General features: G+C 41.6%; 3 protein-coding genes across 8 annotated transcripts; 1 reads left to right on the plus strand and 2 right to left on the minus strand.

Annotated features, from left to right (window-relative positions):
- Positions 1-71: 71 nt before the first annotated feature.
- On the minus strand, positions 72-9,741 carry samd7 (sterile alpha motif domain containing 7). Of its 3 annotated transcripts, none has more exons than XM_048253925.1 (10): positions 9,353-9,741; positions 6,850-6,938; positions 6,019-6,137; positions 4,023-4,146; positions 3,696-3,820; positions 3,406-3,484; positions 1,809-2,500; positions 1,404-1,525; positions 1,082-1,192; positions 72-828 (listed from the first exon to the last, which is right to left on the minus strand). In XM_048253925.1, the coding sequence occupies exons 3-10, from the start codon at positions 6,119-6,121 to the stop codon at positions 589-591; spliced, it is 1,596 nt and encodes a 531-aa protein (XP_048109882.1). In that variant the 5' UTR covers positions 6,122-6,137; positions 6,850-6,938; positions 9,353-9,741; the 3' UTR covers positions 72-588. The 3 variants fall into 3 exon arrangements, with proteins under 3 accessions (XP_048109882.1, XP_048109889.1, XP_048109873.1); XM_048253932.1 differs by having other exon boundaries at positions 1,404-1,495; positions 3,406-3,487; XM_048253916.1 differs by having other exon boundaries at positions 3,406-3,487.
- A 3,044-nt stretch (positions 9,742-12,785) lies between these two features.
- apoda.2 (apolipoprotein Da, duplicate 2) lies at positions 12,786-18,580 on the minus strand. 2 transcript variants are annotated; one of them, XM_048241313.1, is made up of 5 exons: positions 18,562-18,580; positions 14,347-14,480; positions 13,936-14,054; positions 13,686-13,774; positions 12,786-13,413 (listed from the first exon to the last, which is right to left on the minus strand). In XM_048241313.1, the coding sequence occupies exons 2-5, from the start codon at positions 14,464-14,466 to the stop codon at positions 13,175-13,177; spliced, it is 567 nt and encodes a 188-aa protein (XP_048097270.1). In that variant the 5' UTR covers positions 14,467-14,480; positions 18,562-18,580; the 3' UTR covers positions 12,786-13,174. The 2 variants fall into 2 exon arrangements, with proteins under 2 accessions (XP_048097270.1, XP_048097260.1); XM_048241303.1 differs by lacking the exon at positions 18,562-18,580 and adding an exon at positions 14,563-14,635.
- On the plus strand, positions 15,216-21,805 carry LOC125293395 (apolipoprotein D-like). 3 transcript variants are annotated; one of them, XM_048241289.1, is made up of 5 exons: positions 16,032-16,062; positions 16,407-16,560; positions 16,661-16,782; positions 19,442-19,530; positions 21,427-21,805. In XM_048241289.1, the coding sequence occupies exons 2-5, from the start codon at positions 16,441-16,443 to the stop codon at positions 21,663-21,665; spliced, it is 570 nt and encodes a 189-aa protein (XP_048097246.1). In that variant the 5' UTR covers positions 16,032-16,062; positions 16,407-16,440; the 3' UTR covers positions 21,666-21,805. The 3 variants fall into 3 exon arrangements, 2 of the variants coding, with proteins under 2 accessions (XP_048097238.1, XP_048097246.1); XM_048241281.1 differs by having other exon boundaries at positions 15,216-16,560; XR_007193358.1 differs by lacking the exons at positions 16,032-16,062; positions 16,407-16,560; positions 16,661-16,782 and adding an exon at positions 18,276-18,813 and having other exon boundaries at positions 21,427-21,479.
- Positions 21,806-22,417: the final 612 nt, after the last annotated feature.

The following is a 22,417-nucleotide window of genomic DNA, read 5'->3' on the forward strand; positions in this document are numbered from 1 at the left end:
TGTTATTCGTGTGGTAGAATGTATAGGATTCATCATGTCTTGATGATGTCTTTTGAAATGCTTAAGAATTGAAATTATAATTGAAACCTTTATTTTCAGTGTGTAAAATAATGTAGGCATACAGTCTTGTTGCAAAGGCCTAAATTAAACATTTACAAATCCAAATGCAATCAATATGAAAGTATAAACTAAACAAATCTACAGCAATCCATCCATCACATTATCAGGAATTTAATGACATGGTGAATGGAGTCTTGAGTCAAGACATTGCCTGCAATAGCTTGACATAGTGACAATGAGTCCCTTGTCACTGAAGCATGTTGGGTCATCACCCTCTACAAAAACCCAGTTTTACAAATGAATGTGTAAATAGCTTTTATACTGTACACATCTGACAGATGGTGTAAATAAGCCCTTTTGTGAATGACAGTCAACAAAGAAACCAGGCAATGTCTCAAGGTGTTGCTTTGAACATGTACACACACACACACACACACACACACACACACACACACACACACACACACACACACACACACACACACACACACACACACACACAAACACCTATATCAACACCCTTTTTGACTATGCTGTTTTGCTTGCTGGTGATGGAGGGTTCTCAGTCTCTGAGAGGGGCTCGGATGGCTTCAGGGTCTCCGTGTCCCTGGCACAGGGGCTGCCCAGCAGTTCCACACTGTTGCAGTTGAGGGGGGAGCTGATCTCGGAGGAGCGGTCTCCACCGACCTTCTCTGCCGCGGAGTGCAGCGCAGGGGCAGCCAGGGGCATGTTCATCATATACAGCATGTTGCCCATTCGCCGAGACAGCTACACAGAATTAAGTTCATTCATAGTTACTTATTTATTTATTTATTTAGTTCTTTATTTATATAGAGCCTTTGGCTATGGTTATTTTTTTAAAAGTATCAAACAGTGAAAGATAGGTGCAGGTCTGCAATGTGGATTGCTTTTAAAAGGAATTTTGTCATGATAAGTCATGGTCACTGATCTATAAAAAAAGACTTCAGTGTTCATGACTCATCAAGATCTAACAAGGCAGACAAAATGCTGAGGTTTGTACCTGTGCTCTTATCTTGAGTGCCGGTCCCAGTTTCATACCAAACGTGTCCAGCAGATGTTCCTCTGTAATAAGGGGCAATGTCTCTCCATCTATCATGTGGTCTTTAAACGTCTGAAAGAAATATGACAGTCAAATTAGGGTTGGATAAAGATTAATAGAATGACTATATTTCTCTTCATTCATGAGTACAGTGCATGAACAGACAAGAATAAGATTAATCAGGCTACTGCAGATCTTCGCCACCACACACACACACACACACACACACACACACACACACACAGATGATCTGGTGACATGGGTACAGTATATGGACCATTACCTGTGCATATTCAGAGCAGCTAGGTATTTCCACAATGAAATTGTAGACATCATCAACAGTCCACTTCCTGATATCTTCAAGTGTTGACATCTCTTCTCCATTGAGAAAAACATTGTGAGGACCTTTGTAGAATTAATAATGCCAATGTAAGTAACATTATGATAAAGCAGTAAAAGATGCAAGAAGTTACATTCAAACAATAAAATGAACCAAGTGTAAACCAAATGGACACTGGCCTTATGAGTAGTTATATGACCATCTTTTCACAGATCTCATTCTGACTGAGTGTTATACGCCCCTCCAAAAATAATATGCATAATTGGAATAGTAAATTAAGGATTGTTATTATTTATTTTACTGTTCTGTTACCAGCATCGTTTATTTTGATAGATGGACTGAACTCACCAGGTGGCATGAGGCCATTCCCTGGCACTGGGAGCATGTAGGGCAGACCTGCGAGGGGCCCGGCGGCTGATGGGTACAGGAACTTCTCTTGGAATGCAGAGCATGGATTGGGCATGTCCTTGTCGCCCACACCAGAGCTGCAGTTGGTCACGTCTGAGCAGCCATCTTGGCTACCGATGCAGGTCTTCCTCAGGCCCTGCTCCCCCTCTTTGTAGCTCTTCCTACCATTGCCAGACGCCAGCTCAGTGTCCATTTTAACGTGGTGTGGCTTGTTGTCGGAGGACTCCCCGACCAGCTCGCCCTTCCCCTCCGCCTCCTTCTCCTCCCCTGAGGCCCCTCCTGGACTCTGCTCCACGCTCTTGTCCTCTGACGGACCCTTGGGACCGGAGCTGTTGCTTTCTACTGTCTTGTGATTGGCTGCCCTCCGGCCGGCCCGGCGGCTCCTCTCCCTCTGCAGACTGCTGATCGGTGGGTAGGGGTTGGCGGACATAAGCAGGCTGTTCGCCTGGAGATCCTCCAGGGTTGTGCGGTGGACGAAGACGTCATGGCCGTCCGGGAGACGCTGTCGTCCCCTAAATGCCATGGGGTTGGCCTGCATGCCTGGGTACATCATGGGGTTCTCCATACTCATGAGGCCCTTCTGTTGAGCGTTCTCGAGCTCTTTCTGGTGCAGGATGGCGTTCATCTCCATTCTGAGTAGAGAACACCCATAGACCACAAGTCAGCAGTTGGATTGTACACTGGTGTCAATTTGTGTGAAATCGAAACGTGATGCACAGTACACTATTGGATAAGTCTTCTAAAGCATACCACTATAAAACACAATAGCATTGTGGGAAATCATAAACAGTTACATTTTTTCACAGTAGTCTGATGAATGCTGTAATTGGTTTTCTGTTCACTGGGTCAATAGCTGCCAGTGTGTCACTGTATATTTCACAGCAACTACAGTAATGTACTGTAATGAATTAAAGGTAAAATAATGTGTGCTTTTCACACTGCTGTAAAATGATGGGCTCTAATTTGTAAGGCATGCAAACCGTCTCGCACAAACTAATGCTAATTTAATCACTGGGAAAAACATCTTGCTGATTTAATGCTATGCAACTCCACCAGTGGGTCAGCACATGACGAGGAAGTTTTCAGTAGGCTATTCATTCTTTAACATTAATTATTTCAGTCACCCCATTTCCATTAAACTTCTAAAAAAGATGTTTACAAAGCAAATATTGATATTACCACCTGTTGTCACTGTGTGGTTGGCCTTACATAGTGCACATTGCAGATTCTAGTGTCCCATGTGGGCTATATTTTTCATGCTTATTGTTGCTTTACAGCAAGATTTCTTGTTATTGTGACCACAGAATAAACCTAGACCCTACAATTAAATCATGTTATTTTATATATGTTCTACTATTTACTACAAGTCATGTTATTTACATGTGCTATGAATAAATTGACTGGACCATACACTTTAACTCTCATGTAAAAACTTTTCAATCAGGAAAATAGGTCATGCTATACAGTGAACTGTGAATCTTTTCCACATGGGTGGATGGCTGCAGTTCAAATGCAAAGTTGTATTCCATTCAGGTACCTTGCTATGTTCTGCTTGTGAATGAGCTCCTGTCGCCTGGCAACCGTCTCCATTGGCTCTGGCGGTAGGAAACTGTACCCTGCTGCCACCAGAGAAACACAAAGAGATGAGCTACTTTGACTTTTGTTCTTAGTCTCTGCTTCAAATTATAATTTCATATGAATTACTGTTGCTGCTTATGCTACTGATCAAATTGGCTAATTTCTATTAACACATAACAAATTTTGCTATGTAAAAATATGATATACAGCACATTGATAATTTATATATATTTAAGAGTACCAGCCTACCTGCTCCAGGAAATCCTCTGCCAGGTATGACACCTGAATGGGGTTGCAGGGGGGGTCCAAGGTGGGCACCCATATGCATTTGGCGGCCGTCAGAGGATACCATCTCAGTGGGGGGCACCAGCTCCCTGTGGAGAAGATAAGAGTGAGTCTGGGTGGGTGCTTGAGTGGCAAGTAATTCTCTAATTACTCTTAAGCATCCTACACCAAAGCTCGGCTCAGCCACCTCAGAGAGGCACCTGAGGTCGAGTCCAAAGCCTTTGTAAGAGACTGGTTAAATTGGAGGGGTGGTGGACAGAGAGGTGCCCGCTGCGGGCCACTGACACTCACCGCTCCATGAAGCGAGGCTCAAACTGGGCAGGCACGCCCTGCAGCCTCTGCTGGCCCTGGGCCAGGATCTGGGGCGCCATGGCCATCTGGTTCCTCATCATCAGCTCCTGTCTTTGCCGCATCTCTGCCACACGACACACAGAAACACACAGACACACACAGACAGCACATTAGCTTCCACTCAGAGGGCCCCAGAGTACCCCACTGATGCTTGTTGTTATGGCTACGTGGCAGAAGGTTTAGTCTAAAGTGACTAATCATATTGAATTGACATTAGTGTTAATTTTGTCACCTATTTTTAATTTAGTCTTAGTCTTAGTCTTGTGACGAAATGTCCTTTTTAGTCTTTGTCATATTTAGTCATTCAAATATCATTTTTGTTAGTCAAGTTTTAGTCGACTAAAAGTCTCGGTCATTTTAGTCTAGTTTTAGTCAAAAGAAAACTAAAGGTATCTTAGTCTTAGTCAGTTTTAGTCAACACATTTTAGTCTTTTTTTTTTATAACTAATTATTTCTGATTACCATTTGAGTCAAATAGTGTTTCACACATCTCAATTTTCCAACAATATTGTGTGTCCACAGGGCTACTCGTCTGTTATAATTACTCATTCTGATTTATACAGTTATAGCTTCGGCTGGGATTTGACCATAGACAGTAAAAGATTTGACTGGACCACTGTCATATTAAGTAGACCAGTGTTTCTCAAAGTGTTGTCCGTGGATCACTGGTGGTCCATAAAGCTATCCCAAGTAGTCCCGAAAGCAGGCGTGGTAAAATATAATATAGATGAGTTGTTTGCAATATTGAACCAACTTGTATGTAAAAACAGTTCTGCAACACTGTCTATGTAAGATATGCCAGTTTAAATCATACAGTATGAATCCACACAATAAGCAAAGTGGTTCAGTGAGTAGGCCTATTGTGTAGACTAATTATAGGCTACTGTTGAAGTAGGTCTAATTTTTTTTTTTTTTTTAGCTAGGGTTAGTTTAGTGGTCCTGAAACTGAAAAAAGTTTGAGAAACACTGTAGGCCAAAGTATTAATGTTTTACTCCGGCTTGCTAGATGGCGATATGCCAAAACACAACACATTCCCCAATCAGACTCTCCATCTTAGCCATAGCTAACCTGCTAGCTTAACTTTCTATATTAGCTTACTTGCTAGCAAACTTTGCATCATCAGTCTAACTAGTTAAATAATTGACATTACATGATAAACATTTTCGTATGGACATTCTGGGGGATGTTAATTTGTATGAGAGAACCTTCAACTTCTGGGTATGTAGCATTGTGGCATAAAGCTTATAGTTAGCTTGCTAACTCTTGCAGAAATCTCCAGTGTTCTTGTTCCATGTAGTTTCGTGTTGCAGCCACAGGGTTGCAGCAACAGCACGTAGACTAGCCTACAGGAAAGCTGTTGCGCATGAACTCATTCGGAATATTTTGAAAACATAACAGCTAGATGTTCTGTCTTCTCATTTTGTAGACGAAAATGAAGAGAGATTTTATCTTAGTTTTTATTTCATGCAAAACATTTTAGTCTCGTCTTTTTTCGTCAACAATAATGCATCTTAAGATAGTCTTAGTCAGTGTTTCAGGACAATACTGCCGTCTCGTCATCGTCTCGTCTTAGTCATGAAAAAAAAGGTTGTTGACGAACATATTTCCTCTCGTCTCGTCTGACGAAATTAACACTAATTGACATTTTAATATTTTAGTGTCTCCGTACTCATATTCATTCTGTGTCGCTATACACATTGAATTGAACTGAATTGAATTTACTCAAGGATGATATAGCAACTGAAATTGTCTCAAAGCACTTTACAAAGCCCAGAACCCCTTGATTATAAGCACTTAGGCACAGGTGGCATATAAAAACTCCCTTTTAAGGAAATAAAAGCTTGAGCACAACCCAAGTCCCCCAATAAGTGGGGGCCTTATTGTAAGACAACTAAAGAACAGGATTTCAGATGGATGAAAATACCCTCCACCCACCTGCAGCAGACATGCCGTTGACAAGGCGATACCAGTGCTTCTCATCCAAGGCTCCCTGTTCCCCCAGTGCTGTCATCTTCCTTAGCTGCTCACGCGGGGTCATGACACAACTTGGCTCCCTGCACACACACACACACACACACACACACACACACACACGACAAATTACTTTGTGTGCAAATGAAAAATAAATATATGCCAACCAGTAGTCTTAGACTGCGAGCTCAGGTACACCATCTTTTTACCTGCAATGTTCACACAAACCACATGGAGAGGGCATATGTGAAATTAAAAAACTGATGCTACACTGAGCTGCCACTAGGGAGCACTGTGTTGTGCTGTTCCAGCAACTTTGCTCAACCTCACTTTGTGATCTAGAACATGGGCTGCAGATGCATGCTTGCTGCAGACACCACAGGTGCTCAATAAAACAGCATGGACCTTGGAATAGGGGTTGTACTGGTAACATAATCGTAATTATAAAACTGGTATTTTTAGTGTGTAACAGGAAACCAAAGTCACCTCTAGATGGGAGTATTCAGAGGAGCCTTTCAGAGCATGCAAAAAGATGTGAAACACTAGTCAAAGGAAAGATATTTTGATATGTTATCGATATTTTGTTAATTATTTAAATGATTAGTTCTACTGTGTGAAAAAATGTTGGTCTGAACCCACAGCAAACCATTAATCTAAAAACAGTGAACTAACAATATGGCAAGGAATGATTTCCTCATTTCTAGTGTACACTGACATGGGAAAGCAGGAAGTTATGTCATATCATTCAGCACACAGTCAAAACAATGATCTGTATTGAAGAAGGCAGATTTTTACCTGAGCGTTTATATTTGTGGAGCTGTGTCTCCTATACAACAGCCTTCGGTCCTAATTTTCCTTTAGTGTGAAATCCCCACGTTCTGAAACTGAGTAAAGGGAACAAAGAGTCAAGTTGAGAAAAGACAGTGTGCAAGAGACAGAGAAGTGCGACGCCGTGTCGTTGGGCAGAACTGAGGATTGTTGTCCAGCCATTGGAGAGGGTGTGACATTGCAACTGACTGCATCCACACTCAACACATAATCTCTTACAACACATATCTGACACGTCTTGACATCAAGAAATGAGAAGGGAGAGAGAGAGAGAGAGGGAGGGAAAGAGAACGAGAGGGGAGGGGGGGTCTGATTTAAATTGTCCTGAGGGTGTGTTCTATAACAGGTAAACAGGTAAAATCTTTCTCAAAGATTACAGTAAGTCATACAGTGCTTAAATTCAACATGGGAGTGCTAAGATGAGTTTTGCCAGGACCTTGTCATTTCCAATTTGCAATTGCAATTTGCAATGAAGATCTGGATGGGAGGGTTTGAATTTGGATCACAGTATGTATGCAGACACTATACATTTTTTCAGACTGAATTATGAAGCTAATAATGTTTGATATTGATTTTATATTATGTTTAAAGGCACTGTTCATGTGTGTTACTATTTTTTTTATTTGTCTGATTTTTGTTTACAGAATGCCTGTTCTTTATCCACAAATGAACTGTTGATACTGAGCATGATTGTTTAGGTGCTTTATAGTTATTGCAAAGCTTTATGGTTAGGCTGAAGGCTGTGGTTACAGGTGATTGGTAATTATGATCAGGGGGTTTGCTTTTGCTTGGGGTTACAGGGTCAGATTATGCTTGACAACAAACTCTGTAGTCTCTCACCCCTGAGTGTGCAATCGCAGTATTAGGCCAGGCGCCCTTCCCCATCATAGGGAGTACCAGATTTGCCCTTGTGTATTAGCCATAGCGCCTAAAGTTCCCTCAGAAGCCCAACTAATCCATGGCCGGTAATCCCCCTGTTAGCCTAGCAGCCGGCCAGGAACATCTGCTGACCTGCATGCATCCAGGCCTGGGCCGGCTGTTGGCCAACCCCCCAACCACCTCCTGGGCCCCCCTCTTCCCCTGGATCCTATTAGCTAAGTCCTGACTATACAGCACTTTAAAGGGATGTGTGGGAAGTAATCCCTGCGTTTAGAGTTTTACCCTCAGCAAACCTTGCCTGTAAGTATACTGGACAATACACCCAGAGTGCTAATCCTATTAGCCTCCATTAGCCCCTGAGATGTCCCAAAAACACCTTGGGGATAATTCTGGGGCGCAATCCGTTTATGGCGGAAAAATGTGGTGGCCGTGGCAACACCTGCCAGGACAGCAACATGCATGTAAAAGCCCAGAAATGCCTCTGCATGAGTGGAGGAGTGGGTGGACTGATGAAGATCAGTGGTCACTATCATGAGTTTGTTGTGCTTTTTTATTAACTCAGGCACACTTAGGCTATATTCACATGCAATCTTACTCCTACCACTGTCTGTACAAGCCAGTCACTGTGATAATATCTATAAATCTTACTGTTTGTACTGATCAAGCCTTACATACTGTGCAGCAGTAGGCCTTTACATCTTTGTCAGGTATACGGCACCTGCAAGTAACAGCAGGGGCTTTGTGTTGCTGTAAACGACATCTCGACAGCTAGAACAGACATCTAAAGAGTTGTCTGTAAGCTGCAGGCAGTCTGGCATGTGTCCATGGCAAGTTCAGATTTTGCCGTTCATGTGACAAAGTGAAGCCACACACTGTCTAAGCGCCGGGCTCAGAGTGGCTGGATTTGCAGCCCACTAATCTCATTATCAGGAATGAATTAAAGGAAAATTGCTGACGACTTGCATTAAGCTGTACATTTGCGGAGGTCATATCAGACAGGATATTATCACTGTCTGGTCCCTGTAGCTATGCTGCACATGGCAGTCTTCCACACACACTATCTTTGAGAATACACACAACTGCATGGTAGTTGAAACCTATTAAATAGTTAGACAAATTTTGTCTTGCCTACTTAAGCAATAAAGGGCAAGGATTTGACATGGAAATAAAAAGCAATAATTATTATGTGTCCCACAGTTTGCCCATAACCACAATAAGTTAAGAATAAAAATAGTGTTTAGCCAAATTCACACATATTATTTTATTATTTGTTGTTATGCGTTAAATTCCTACTGCGGTAAACGTTTATAGCACATTGAATCATTCTATGTGTGTCCAAGGCAGTATCAAACATTTATGAATAGCTGGCTGTATCATGCACATATTTTTATGCAAACTAAAACATAAATGAGAACATTGCATCTAAGATAGAATATACAAACAGACCGTGAAAATTATACACACTTATTGACTAAATAGAAATTCAGACAAAAAAGATACAAGAAGGAAAAATAGGTATTGCAGACAGCAGTAAAGCCAAAATAGCCAACAGTATTATATAAAAAGACACGCATGTGAGAGAGGAACTCACCTTGGAATTTCTGCCAGGGATTTGAGCAAGCGCCTGAACTCTTCTGACCAGGCAGAGCAAAGGTACTCCAACAATAACCCAAACAACTAAAAAAACAACAACAACCAGCCCGTTGTAGATCTTCAGACAAGGCCCACAACTCACACCCCAACCAGTGCCCTCCTCTAGCACTGAGGTTCTTCTGCCTCGGCACCAACACAGCCAACTGGCAAACTGAACACCAAACCACGCTAGCAGTAGAGCAACTCCCTCACACACTCCCGTGCCAACAGGCTGTCTTAACTAAAAAAGACCTTTAAATACAGTTTCATTCTATCTCCATTAGCTGGCTTTATCTCCTGTGTTAAGCCCTCCCTTCCCTGACATCACGATGATCTCTCCCTACACTGGTGTGCCGGACTCTGCCTTGAATTGTAATTAAGAGCACTGCCTAAGCATTGGGGCTAAACCTCTTTCAACATTTACCTCACTAATCCCTTGTTAGCACTTTTAAGGCCGTGGGTAAGACACCTAAAAGCCCAACTTCCTCTTCCAGTAGCATGTGGTGCTCAGAGGGAGCCGGGACGCGGAGCAGAACAGAGTGGGGGGTTTGTTTTCCAGGGGACAGGTTTGTTTTTGTTTATCGGCTTTTTTTAGCTTATTGTTCCCCGAAATGTCAGTGTTATACTAGATACCTAGTCATTTAACAAATATGCTGCTTAATGTGTTGTGAGGATCATCTTCTCAGACTTGTTAATCTGTCAGTTTGTGCTCACCAACTTCTTAGTGTATGTCCAGCAATTCAAGGAATTATATATTTTTAATTCTGTGGGGATCAGCGGAATTAGTCTAGGGGTAGGTGTGCGGAGGCCTGGTGGGATATGGGTGTTTTGACCTGTGTCAGACACTTAGTTTATCAGACCGTGGAGTATGTCTGCCACGGACCAGTCACCTCCTGCAGAGACGGCCACGCTCCGTGTCACAGCAGTCAATATCACCTTAATGAATTATTGTCTCTCTCACACACCCACACACACAAACACACACACACACACACACACACACACACTTATACACGCACTCTCTCTCACACACTCACACAAGCTCACACATTACTCAATTTAAAGTTCACTTTATACCATATATATATATATATGGTATAAAGGTATATGGTATAAATGGCAGGCTTCTGTATTCTGATTGTGTATTTCAGGTAATATCAATTAAATCACAGTTGTGGTGTTTTGATTGAGTAAAGATAAATCAAATAACAATACCCAATTACAGTTCTACTGTTGATTTATCTTTACTCAATCAAAACACCACAACTGCAATTTAATTGATATTACCTGAAATATCATACCTGTCAATTAAATAGCCTGCCCTTTTAATGTTTTTAAAGGAGAAATAGTTGGACATCAGTGTTGTGTGTAACGAGTTACAAAGTAACGAGTTACAGTAATGTAACTACTTTTTTGAGTAAAAAGTAGGGTAACGTGTTACTACTGAAAATTTGGTAACGTAACGTAGTTCCTTTTTCATATCGGCGCAACGTTACTTTTCCCAGGAACAGATTTGACAGCGACGCTGCTTTCTCAGTTGGGCGCTTGCGCAATAGGCACAAGCACCACACAGCAGCCTACGTGACAGAGGCTGGTAGCATGAAGTGCAATCATAGCAAGCGAGACGCAGCCAACGCTAACTTCTGAGGGATGGAGGTAGCCTAGTACTTCGAACTCATTGAAACTAAGGGGAGGAATGTGAGTGTTAGTTGTAGCCTAGCCTAGCCTAGAAATCTAGACGCACCCTAGCGGCAGCAAATGTGGGTCTGGCTCGTCAGGCTAAGCCTAGCCTACACTGTCCCCTGATTTTGTCTACTGCCGTTAACTCAACTGCCAGCCTATTGATACGATTTGCACAAGCTTTGCACCAAATTTCGGAGGAGCGCCTGTTTAATGAAGGAGTATAACACTATAAAATAAGCCCTCATATATTTTGTGTTCACCTATATGCCCAAGATGTAGCGACGCTATGTTATTTGATATTGTTTCATAGGGCTTTAGTGGTGGTTAAAACTGTTAAAACTGATTAGCTAAGTTAGCTAAGTAACATGGTTAGCATAGTTAGCATGCTAGCATGTTAGTTAGCATAGTTAGCATAATTTTAAAAATTATTAGCTAGGTTAGCTAAGTCACATGGTTAACATAGTTAGCATGTTAGCATGCTAGTTAGAATAGTTAGCATACCTACTAAAAACGATTAGCTAAGTTAGCTAAGTCACATGGTAAGCATACTTAACATGTTAGCATGCTAGTTAGCATACCTACTAAAAATGATTAGCTAGGTTAGCTAAGTCACATGGTTAACATAGTGCTAGTTAGCATAACTACTAAAAATGAAAACATTAGCTAAGTTAACTAAGTTAAGTAACTTGGTTAACATTATTATCTTTGATAACATAGTTAGCATAACTGCTAGCAAACTTTAGAGCCATTCCAACTGTCAGTTATCGTCAATTATCTACCTAAATAATTTAACCATTTAAATTATCCACCTATTTAACCGTTCAATCATTCCAACTATATTAAACCTTATCTACCAAGCAAATCATTTAACTATATAAACTATCCACCTATTTAACTGTTCAGTCATTCCAACTATATTAAACCTCATCTACCTAGCAACCAATATAGTTTGTTTTTACTCTGTATGATATTTTACATCATATTTTTTGCATTTTCATGCACTGTATTTCCTTCAGGAAATGCTTTTCTAGTTAAAATCTAGCAGTACAAAATAAATACATAATATTACAAAATCATTGCATTACATTACATTTCTTTACAAACTCTACAGTATAGTCATTTACCAATAGTTTCTAAACCTGATAATAGCAAATTATTTCAAATGTTTATTATGCATTGTTGTGTTACAATAATTCATTGTTGTTTGTGTTTGTGCCATCTGGCTCATCAAACAAGTGGGATGCCCACATCAAAAAAGAGAGGAATCTCTAATAATATGCTTACGAATTAAGTTAGTAGCGATTTAAGACATCTAAACCCCTAATTTGGGAATCTGCCTGAGTAAGCTTTTTAGCTGGGATTTCTGACCGGCTTGCTTGCGTTCTGCATTATGGAGTCAGAGTGGGGCAAAGGGATAAACATGGGTTTAACCTGAAAATGGCTGCATCTATAAATTCTCCCGATTCTGCTGCAGTTTCTCAGGAGATGACAACATGATAATCCTGCCACACACAGGCTAATTCCAGAACACAAGATCGAAATGAAATGCAAATGCTTGTAGAAAAACATGGCATGGGGATGCTTATGGGACATAGTATTTATACTCTTGAATGTACTGTATATCAGTCACGTGCTGCTGGTAGGCAGCTAAAACAGGAACCAGCATAACCAAGGAAAAAACATAAATACAACATAACAGACACCATTCCTAGTTTTGCATAAATCAACTCTTTATTTGTATAACACCAGCCAAACAAAACGCTGTAATTTGAAGTAATTTACAGCAAGAGAGTTGAATAGACACCCACGAAACAAGCCTTAACAATGTCTGACAAGCGACAATATCATTTCTGATGCTCAGGAACAGTGACAAATGACAGGAACAATAAGTTTGTTAAGATTCTAAACTTCATGATTTGAATATTATTGACATTGTTCAGAAAGTGAGAGAGGTTGAATGCTTATTTCATGACCAATGATCTAGACATGTAGCATAGGCCTACTCAACATTATGCTCTTTACAGAAGGTGCACAATGAGGTAAAGCACAAGAGAGAACAACCCTTCATCTGGTTTTATGGTTTTTACACGCCATTGCCTTACTGAGGCATGGAGTCACAGATGCTGTGGTTAGTGGTGGTCATCTTGTTGATCATGATGCTGTTGGAGGTCAGCGTGTTGTGCAGTTGCTCAATGGTCTCCTTGGGGAGGGAGCGGGAACGGCTCAGGATCCAGGCGAAGTCAGCGTAGAACAGACCGCCGTAGTTCTGGCAGCCGTAGACAAGGGCGTAGTTGTCATAGTCAGTGTCCAGGACCCAGTAAGGACCAGGAGGGGATCCTGTGGGACGTTGAAATGAGGTGTTGAGAGACACTGACTTTCCACACCTGATATCTAACCTAACTGTAATATTGACCTAATAGGTAAACACTAGCCTATCTGGAACACAGCTGGTGCTGCTAAATGTGATTAATTAGAATATTTTTTAAAAGGTTTCAATGACACTGCCCTTCAACATGTTCAGCAGCAGATTTGAATTAAGGTTTCGTCTGAGAGATGTGGTTAAGGTTTTGCTTAAGAGTCTTGGATTGGAGATGCAAATCAGTGTTTACCTGGGAAGAAAGTAACGGCCAGCTTGGCGGGCTGAGCAGGATCCACGACCTCGGCATAGCCCTCAATATCACTGACAGTGCCATCAGCCCTGATCCAACCACAAAGCAACACAAATACTGCTGAGTGAGATGTTGACAACAGGTAAGCTATCTGGCACTGCAAACCATTTTACAGTCACACACAGTAAGTCAGCTGCGCACACCATGTACTTAGCTGTTAAGAGAGAGGGAGATTAGGAACAGTTCTTACAGCAGCTCAGCGTTCAGGACCTGCACAACCCCATCACCCAGGGTGTAGGTGGCCTGGCCACACTCGCCTTTCTGGAAGATGGAGGGGAGCTTCTGGATCTCATACCACCGGCCCATGTACTGCAAACGGCAGTACAAAACATTCAGCCTCAAAGCTGGCAGGTGCACTTTTTACACATTACTGGGAAATCTAAGGCATGGTGTTGCTCTGTCCTGTCTGCGCTGTTGTATTTGTTTCATTTTTCCTATCAAGTTAATATTCTTTCAAAGAAGAAAAAAGGAACATATGAACATACGTTGTTCAAATGGAATGATAATTATCATAATATGAACTAGTATTAAAACATAATACTTCAACCTTTTCTTTCACTTTTGCTTTGAACGGCATGCATTGCATGTCAGCGATACTTACACTGGTGACATCAAAGTTCTCCTTGACTGGAGGAACAGGGCATCTTCCTGGATGGAGGACCTGGGCGTTGGCCACCAGGGCAGAGAGTAGGACCAGAGACAGCACCTGTAGAGCCTGCATTGTTCAGCTATCACCTGGAAATGAAGATCATGATCAGTACAGCTCATTTGCTTTTAGAGCTGGCCCCGGTATCTAGGCTCTGCTCAGAACGCTTACCTGAGGTGTTCAGCTTGTTCTAAGTGATGACTGACACCCAAGGATGCACATTTATAGCTCATGCTCAGACCCACTCCTCCTAATAAGGAACACAGCCCTGCAACTCTAAGAAATATGTTTTGGAAAGTAATATCTGAAGGAGCACCTGTGCTAACAAAACTGATGTTTACAGTGTGTGTGTGTGTGTGTGTGTGTGTGTGTATGTGTGTGGGGTGCAGGGGGTTAGGGGGGTTGCTCAACCTTGTTGATCAACCTTGGGTGAAACTCATGCTCATTGATGTGGGCCAGTCAATAACATCGGTCTATTATGGCATATTAATGCACAGGCCTACATAAAAGCTTTCCTGTAGTAATTGGTAAATATCTGTTAATCACAAATACCCTGCAGATACTAAAGTGTCCATAGGAATATGGGCAGATCACAACACAATTGGTAATTTGTTAGTATTGCAATTGGCTGGGAAAATGTAAACTGTTGCAATTGAAATACAATTTATAATCGCTATAATTGTTAATTGATTTGACTATTAAATAGCATAATTCAATACACATACAGGATTTGTATCTATTTTGAGTTTTATCATGTCCCTTATATTACATCTATTACATATTGCAGACTAATTTGCATCTGTTCCATAAATATGAATACATTATTATATACCCCAAGCTTCATGTCCTCAGCAAGAGAAAACATTTTACCAGAAATGTGATTAAAACTTATTCAACTTACCTTTATACTGGCCTGTTTGTTTACAGGTCATGCATCATATGCAAAACCTAAATGTGTACAAAGTTAACAGACGTATTTGACTGCTTTTGAGGAACTGTAAGCTGTTCTTTCTGGGGATATGTATATCTGTGTATCTGTGTAAAATGTGTAAACTTCAGACTATTGGACAAAAAAGGTTCATATATTCTAGCACATCTGTATTTTTCCCTTAACATGGCTCTAGTTCATAACATACATTCTTCAAACACATCTGCAGCTTTCCCTTAACATGGCCCCAGTTCAAACACTTTTTTTGAGTGGTGACCTCATGCACTCTTTGAGGGTTATCAAGTAGCTTGAAATAGTGAAGGGAAGAGATTCTAATCTTAACATATTTAATCTTAAATATTACTCAACATATCAGACACCCCCATCACGCTGACCCCCTATTGGTCCAGTGAGCAGTCATGGAGAGTTCAGGTGCAAGGTCTCATCAAATGGAGGCCTTTCAGTGGGTGTGGTTTTATTCCCACATATATGCAGAGGTGATGCAACCTCTGACTATCACCTGTGCACGTGTGTGGGACTGTGGTCCCCTAATGGCCCCCTTACTTGTGAATGCTGCAGCTGTTCACTTATGGAGATGTATTCCACATTTCTCATAAGGAACCATGAACCATGTATTTTTTCCATGATTATGTAAGTCTTATATGCTATATAAGCTTCTAAGACCTTGGGCTTTCTATCACTACCTTTAGAGCTGAGGTAGAGCAAGTTCTATAGCCAGACAGGTAAAGTTTATATGCGCCATTTGAAAGATATAGAGACTGACTGGTAGCTTTACTGTTACCATTGATATTTTCTACTAATATTATGTGTTAAATATTAATGCTATGTATTACATAGGCCCGTAATTAATTCATGCAGGGAAGATGCGCAAAGTCTCTATTTGTTAAGTGTTTATTGATATCTTTCCTACGTTATTTAACTCTAATATTAGATGTATTAACAAGCATGGATTTTTTTTCTGACTTATTTATTGATTCAGTGCTAATTTTATAATATGCCTCGCACATGAGACCAAACCATACCAAACCAGCCAGCCAGAGTTCATTTACGCCTGTATCCGGTGCAGTCTACCTGTGTGTTCTCGTGTCAAGGCAGAGAGCATGCAAGCTGTGCGGGTGCTGTTGTTGACCCTCTGTGTTACCCTGGGGGTTGGTGCCCAGTCCTTCTGGGAGGGCCGGTGCCCAGTACCTCCTGTCCAGCAGGACTTTAACATAGCCAAGGTGAGTAATGCTTTTTCTTCACTCGGTACACCAAGCCCAACTGCCATGGTTCAACTGCCATCTTTATTAGTGACTCTGCTCTGCTACCTTTGTACTGTAGTATTCGGGCAGGTGGTATGGCATCCAGAAGCTTCCAGCTGTGTTTCAAAAGGGAAAGTGTAGCCAGGCAACCTACACCCTCCAGAGTGACGGACTGGTCAAGGTCCTCAACCAGGGTCTTCTGTAAGTGGAGTGTGTTCAAGTGGAGTTTTAAGTTCAAGTTTATGTTCTTCTGTGAAAACTTACCATGGAACAAAATCATACGTTTCTCAGGACCAGCATGGGTGGACAAACAGTTAATACACTCTAAAAAATGCTGGGTTGTTTTTTCAACCCAAACGCTGGGTTGAGGCTGTTGGGTCATTTTGTTTGGTTGTTTTTTACTCATATTGGGTCATTTCTGTAACCCAGCTTGCTGGGTTGATAGTTTATCACTGCTGGGTTGATAGTTTAGGGCTGTGCTCCCTCCTGTCCCCCAACTGACGTGGAGTACACTACCCAGCACCAGGGTGACTTCAACACTGCATAGTTATTTGAAGGTTGAGAAAAAAAATCGTCAGGCAGGCAGGCAGGCATATTCTTTCAACCGTCAAGTCCAGCAGCTGTCAAAATGCAATGGAAATCAGGTGATTTCGGAAGGTATGTATCTGCTTTTATTTATTTATTTTTATCCAGACGGATTTTAAAAGTCCACCCAGAGACATACCCTTTGTGATATCAAGGAATATTCTGCCTTCCATTTCGTTCAGCTTCAAGCAGGTTAGCAGGTGTCATTCCAGCTAATATTAGCTATTGTTAATGTTAAATCTACTACCTACTAAATCTACTATTAAGTACAGACTCATAAAAACATAGTTCTGTATTCACTGGGTAGGAACTGTTGAACAGAAACAAAACAAACTTTTACATAGAACTACAATTAGCATACCAGCAGCTGGTAGGTAACATTAGCAGACTTGGAAACTTTATGCTAATTAAATATGCTTCGTGGCTAACGTTTGTCAACTAGCTAACACAGTCGAAGTAGTCTCTTCACAACACGTAACTTACGATAATAATCATCCCAAACAACATCTTATTAAATCATTCAGGGTAGCCTCATATTATAGCCATGTAACCTACTGGGTGGTTATTGGTGGTAACATTAACTTGGATTCACTAACTGTGTTATGTGTTAACATTATCGTAACACCCCCAATTATCACCACTTTTGTTCAGAAATTCTAAAACAACGATGTTTTTTAACACTTCAAAATAACATTTACTAAATGAACCTTACATTTTTCAGTAGCCATAGTTTGTAGATTTGAACAAAATCTGGTTTGGTTCTTAACGGGAGCATTTACTGCCTGAAATATCCGATTTTTGTTTACCACGCCGGAGTTATAGTGCTGGCCTGATGGGTCGCCTATTTACACACCGTTCAACGGTACATGGACGGTTAGACCGAGAATTCTCGTCGTGAAATTAAAATTCCACTGGAGCTCCAAGCGGTTGTGTACACGCAGCCTTACAACACTCTTTACAGCTCCTCGAGTCACGGTAAAATGTCATTTTTGGTACATAGCTAATTTAGATACACCTATGTTGTGGGTGGTTTGCGTTTCTATAAGGAGTCCGCTGTCTTGGTTTGTATAGAAATGGATATTAAGTGACACATACACGCAAGACGGTGGAAATACGGGACCGGTGGAAATAGGGGGAGTTACGATAGCTAGCTAACGTTAGCACTGCTGAACTTATGTTTGTCAGCCTAATGTTAAGCTAATGGTAATGTTAGTGTTATCAAGCTCATCTGACATAAACGCACGTTTTGTAGGCTATTACTGGTATTATGTTTAAAACAACTCTGTAATATTAGGTGGTCATGGTTTCCGAGTGTGTTGCACTAATAATTTGTCTCCTGGTGGATTTTTATGTCTGTCAATATAATTCACTGGTAATGGTTCATGCGATACTTACACTGGTGACATCAAAGTTCAGCGATACTTACACTGGTGACATCAAAGTTCTCCTTGACTGGAGGAACAGGGCATCTTCCTGGATGGAGGACCTGGGCGTTGGCCACCAGGGCAGAGAGTAGGACCAGAGACAGCACCTGTAGAGCCTGCATTGTTCAGCTATCACCTGGAAATGAAGATCATGATCAGTACAGCTCATTTGCTTTTAGAGCTGGCCCCGGTATCTAGGCTCTGCTCAGAACTCTTACCTGAGGTAACCAGTAGTTTTTGGAGATTTGGTTACATAACCCAAACATTACGTAACTTTAACTAAACAGTGGTGTCAACATAACCCAACATATTGGTTAAATTTCAACCCAGTTGTTGGGTTAAATTTAGTAACCCAATTTGCTTGGTTAAGATAACCCAATGCTGTGTTGGACCCCATTTTACTCAGCGGCTGGGTTGAAAACAACCTAGTTTGGGTTGTTTTCAACCCAGCATTTTTTAGAGTGTAGCTGCAACACACTAATACAGTTAGATCTGGTGCCTGAGTTAAGATCATTTAAAATAAACAGAATGATAAAGAAAGAAAGAGAAATAATTACTCTGAATGTTTTTAAAAGGTATCTGTGTAAATTCTGTGCAAGTTACAAAGAGTTCAGTAGTTATATGGTATGTTTGTTTTAAATGGAGCAAACAGTCTGTGAGGTGTGTGTGTGCGTGTGTGTGTGTGTGTGTCTGTGAGTGTCTGTGTGTGCGTGCGCGCGCATCTGTGTGTGTAACATCCACTGGTTCAGTGGGAGTCCTGCAGAATCCCTCCACCAGCATGTCTGGGATAACTTCTGCAGCCTCCCTCTGAGTTTGACTGTCTCAGTGTAATCCCATTGTGCTGTTGACAGGCCTGATGGAGAAATCGCCAACACCAGGGGAACAGCTCGTGTGGCAGATCTGAGTGACCCTGCCAAGCTGGAAGTGACCTTCACTGGAAGTAAATACATACCACCGACACATTTTACACAATTACAACTGAAAAAATAAACACATACGTTTCCCAAAGGAATATGTGAAGGCCAGGGGCGTCATTAGGCCTATTTTGGGTGGGGGCACCACAAGATGATCAAAAGCCCCCCCCCCATGAAAAAATATAGCAACGTGTCCAAATTCACACCCATTATTCTCTGCTGAATTTCTCACAGAGTACTTATCACACATAAATCACACAGATATGCAAAAGAGCGGAGCCGGAGCTTTCCAATAATATTAGCGGATAGCGGTTGCGATAAACAGTTTGTGAGTAAATTAACGTGGATCAGGGACAGACTAGCAATCTGTGCGTTATTTTTTTTACATTTCCGTCACAAAGGATCATGCCCCCGAACCCCCCTAGCATTTGGGAGGCCCAAAAGTATTTTATCACATGGGGCCCACATTCTCCAGCAGCACCCAATCAATAATTAGTATTTTTGTAAAATGTGACCTATTTGTGAATGTGATACCTTGACTGGCAAAGTATGAGACAGCAAGGATGTGTGTGTGTGTGTGTGTGTGTGTACTGCATATGTGGGCCTATTTGGAAGGAAGTCCAGGGCCTTTTTTTAGTCCCAATCCGTCACTGAACAGTCTTTTAAATAGTACTGGCGCATAGTGCGCTCTTGTTTGACAATCACGAATGCGGAAGACGGCGGGAGAAACGCAACAGTGAAAGAAAGTGTCGGTATCAGTAAGTGAGTATGTATGTTACAGAACAGCACAACTATGCACACGGTTTCACTGCAATGGGATCCTACATTGTAGCAAACGGGGAGATGGAACACAGAAGTGTTAATCAGTAACATTGTGTGTGTGCGTGTGTGTATGTATGCGAGTGTGTATGTATGCGAAGGGGAGACGCGACCAGCGCGCTATTTGCGCATATCAGTGAATTAATGAATGAATGAACGGTGTTTCATAGTTCAGGGAGGTGCGTAGTAGACCTCGGAGAACACGGAGGTGAGACAGGAAAAGAACACCCGATCTTTTCCACAGTTTCCATATCAAAGAATCAAAAGTTGCTCATGGCATGCAGATCAACTGTGCTTTTTAAATAGATATTTCTTCAGGCATACTTCAGGTGACATGAATGCAAAACATTCATGAGAAGTATTATTACTTGAAGGCTGACATAAGATATGCAAGCATGATAGCCTATACTGTCTTGAAAACGATATAGCCTAGCATATGAAGAGCTCTTTTTCAAAAGGTGTATAAATGTGTATTTCAGCTCATATCAATAGGCATGCAGTTGTGTTGTTTTGATTGAGTAAAGATAAATCAAATAACAATGACCTAATTACATTAGCTCCAAAAGCAAATGAATTACTTGGAAAACAAAATAATAATAAAAAGGATGAACGGAAATGCATTACAAAGGAGGATAGGGTTTTGGAATCAAATTCTTCATAGATGGCCCACAATGATCACGATAAGAGCTTAATAGTGAAAATTCCACTGAAAACCCTAACCCTCAAAAAACTAATATGTTATATTTTACCGTGTTTACTATTAATTTAAATACCTAACTCACAACAGTTTATGACATGGGGGGTGGCGACAGCAAACGTCTCATCTGGCCATTCCTGTTAAAATGTTCTGGGGGTGCCACTGGCAACACACAATATTAGTCACTTGCAGACTGTTGTTATACATGGTGTCCCTGTTAATGCTATTGTACCAGTATATCCTTCAATTCATTGAAGCCCTTTAAAGGTGTGATGAAAATGTTTCAGTGCATGCATTACAACTCTGGGAGCTAAGTCTTTCTATCCTAGTGGCGCCCCTGGTAAAGGCACACACTTAAGTAAAGTGATACTGCATAGAATCAGGAATTATAATCACATCTTTTCAGGTCCACGTCCGAGGCCTTACTGGGTGCTCGCTACCGACTATGACAGCTATGTTCTGGTGTACTCCTGTACCAACATCAGTGAGCAGTCCTACGTGGAGTTCGCCTGGATCATGGGCAGGACTCGCTCCCTCCCTGCAGACATCATCACAGAGCTGAAGGACAAGCTTCATTCCCATGGCATCAAGACGGACAACATGACCGTCACGGACCAGAGTGGTTGTAGTAGCATGCCAGTGTGATCGAGGCGGCTCCTCATCCTCCCCTAAAGCTTTTCCAGCTCAAGTGAGAAGCGAGTGATATCTGTATCTGTTACAAACATCCTCCACAATCCAGTATTGAGGTGTTCACCTGAATAAACACAATGTGAAGTTGAGGTGAACATTATGTCTGTGTCATTTGCTTTCTGTCAAGGTCAATATCACTGAGATAATATAAACATGAATTAACAGCCTTGTAACATGCTTTTAAAAGTCTGTTGTGTCACATATGACATTATGGCCAAATAACCAACACTGAAGTAATATTTGGAAACTGAGTACCTGGTGGAGCACTGGGGGTGGGCTGATGGGGAGAGTTGTGGCAGTCAGAGTTGTTGCCCCAGGGCCTGGTTGTAGCTGGGTCCTCTTTGTGCAGCAAATGTGTGAAATTCAGAAAAGGGCGAGCCCATGGTCCACTGTGTACTTATTCTGACCCCATAAACAAACTATTTTGTTTTGGGAATCAGGAGCAGCCTCTTAGCTCGGCTGGTGACGTGAGGCAGGACGTCCCAGAGGTGAGTCAGACTGGAGGCATGTGTAGTGACAGAAGACAGCAGAGGCCCTTCATGACTGACCAGCCTGCGCTGCTGCCCATTGTGCTCAGTCATCACTGCATGCCCTGCCACTCAGGTCATGCTCTCCATGTTTTTGAGGTTGAGCTTGGCCATACTGGCACAGTCTTACATGAGCTGCAAGCAACCTGTGTAAATGTCTATGTACACTGACTGATGGCA

This window comes from Alosa alosa, chromosome 1 (assembly GCF_017589495.1).
Source record: "Alosa alosa isolate M-15738 ecotype Scorff River chromosome 1, AALO_Geno_1.1, whole genome shotgun sequence".
Classification (NCBI taxonomy): domain Eukaryota; kingdom Metazoa; phylum Chordata; class Actinopteri; order Clupeiformes; family Clupeidae; genus Alosa; species Alosa alosa.

Bases quoted from the DNA above. Each gene is read 5' to 3' on its own strand.
- samd7 (XM_048253916.1), bottom strand. From the start codon at position 6,121: ATGACCCCGCGTGAGCAGCTAAGGAAGATGACAGCACTGGGGGAACAG. The intron at 3,488-3,695 runs GTAGGCTGGTAC...CTCTGGTGGCAG, and splicing joins CAGAGGATTTCCTGGAGCAG to CAGGGTACAGTTTCCTACCG. The intron at 2,501-3,405 runs GTACCTGAATGG...TTCTCTACTCAG, and splicing joins CACAAGCAGAACATAGCAAG to AATGGAGATGAACGCCATCC.
- apoda.2 (XM_048241313.1), bottom strand. From the start codon at position 14,466: ATGCAGGCTCTACAGGTGCTGTCTCTGGTCCTACTCTCTGCCCTGGTG. The intron at 14,055-14,346 runs GTAAGTATCGCT...TGCCGTTTGCAG, and splicing joins AGAACTTTGATGTCACCAGT to TACATGGGCCGGTGGTATGA. The intron at 13,414-13,685 runs GTAAACACTGAT...AACGTCCCACAG, and splicing joins GGCCGTTACTTTCTTCCCAG to GATCCCCTCCTGGTCCTTAC.
- LOC125293395 (XM_048241281.1), top strand. From the start codon at position 16,441: ATGCAAGCTGTGCGGGTGCTGTTGTTGACCCTCTGTGTTACCCTGGGG. The intron at 16,561-16,660 runs GTGAGTAATGCT...TTTGTACTGTAG, and splicing joins AGGACTTTAACATAGCCAAG to TATTCGGGCAGGTGGTATGG. The intron at 16,783-19,441 runs GTAAGTGGAGTG...TGCTGTTGACAG, and splicing joins GTCCTCAACCAGGGTCTTCT to GCCTGATGGAGAAATCGCCA.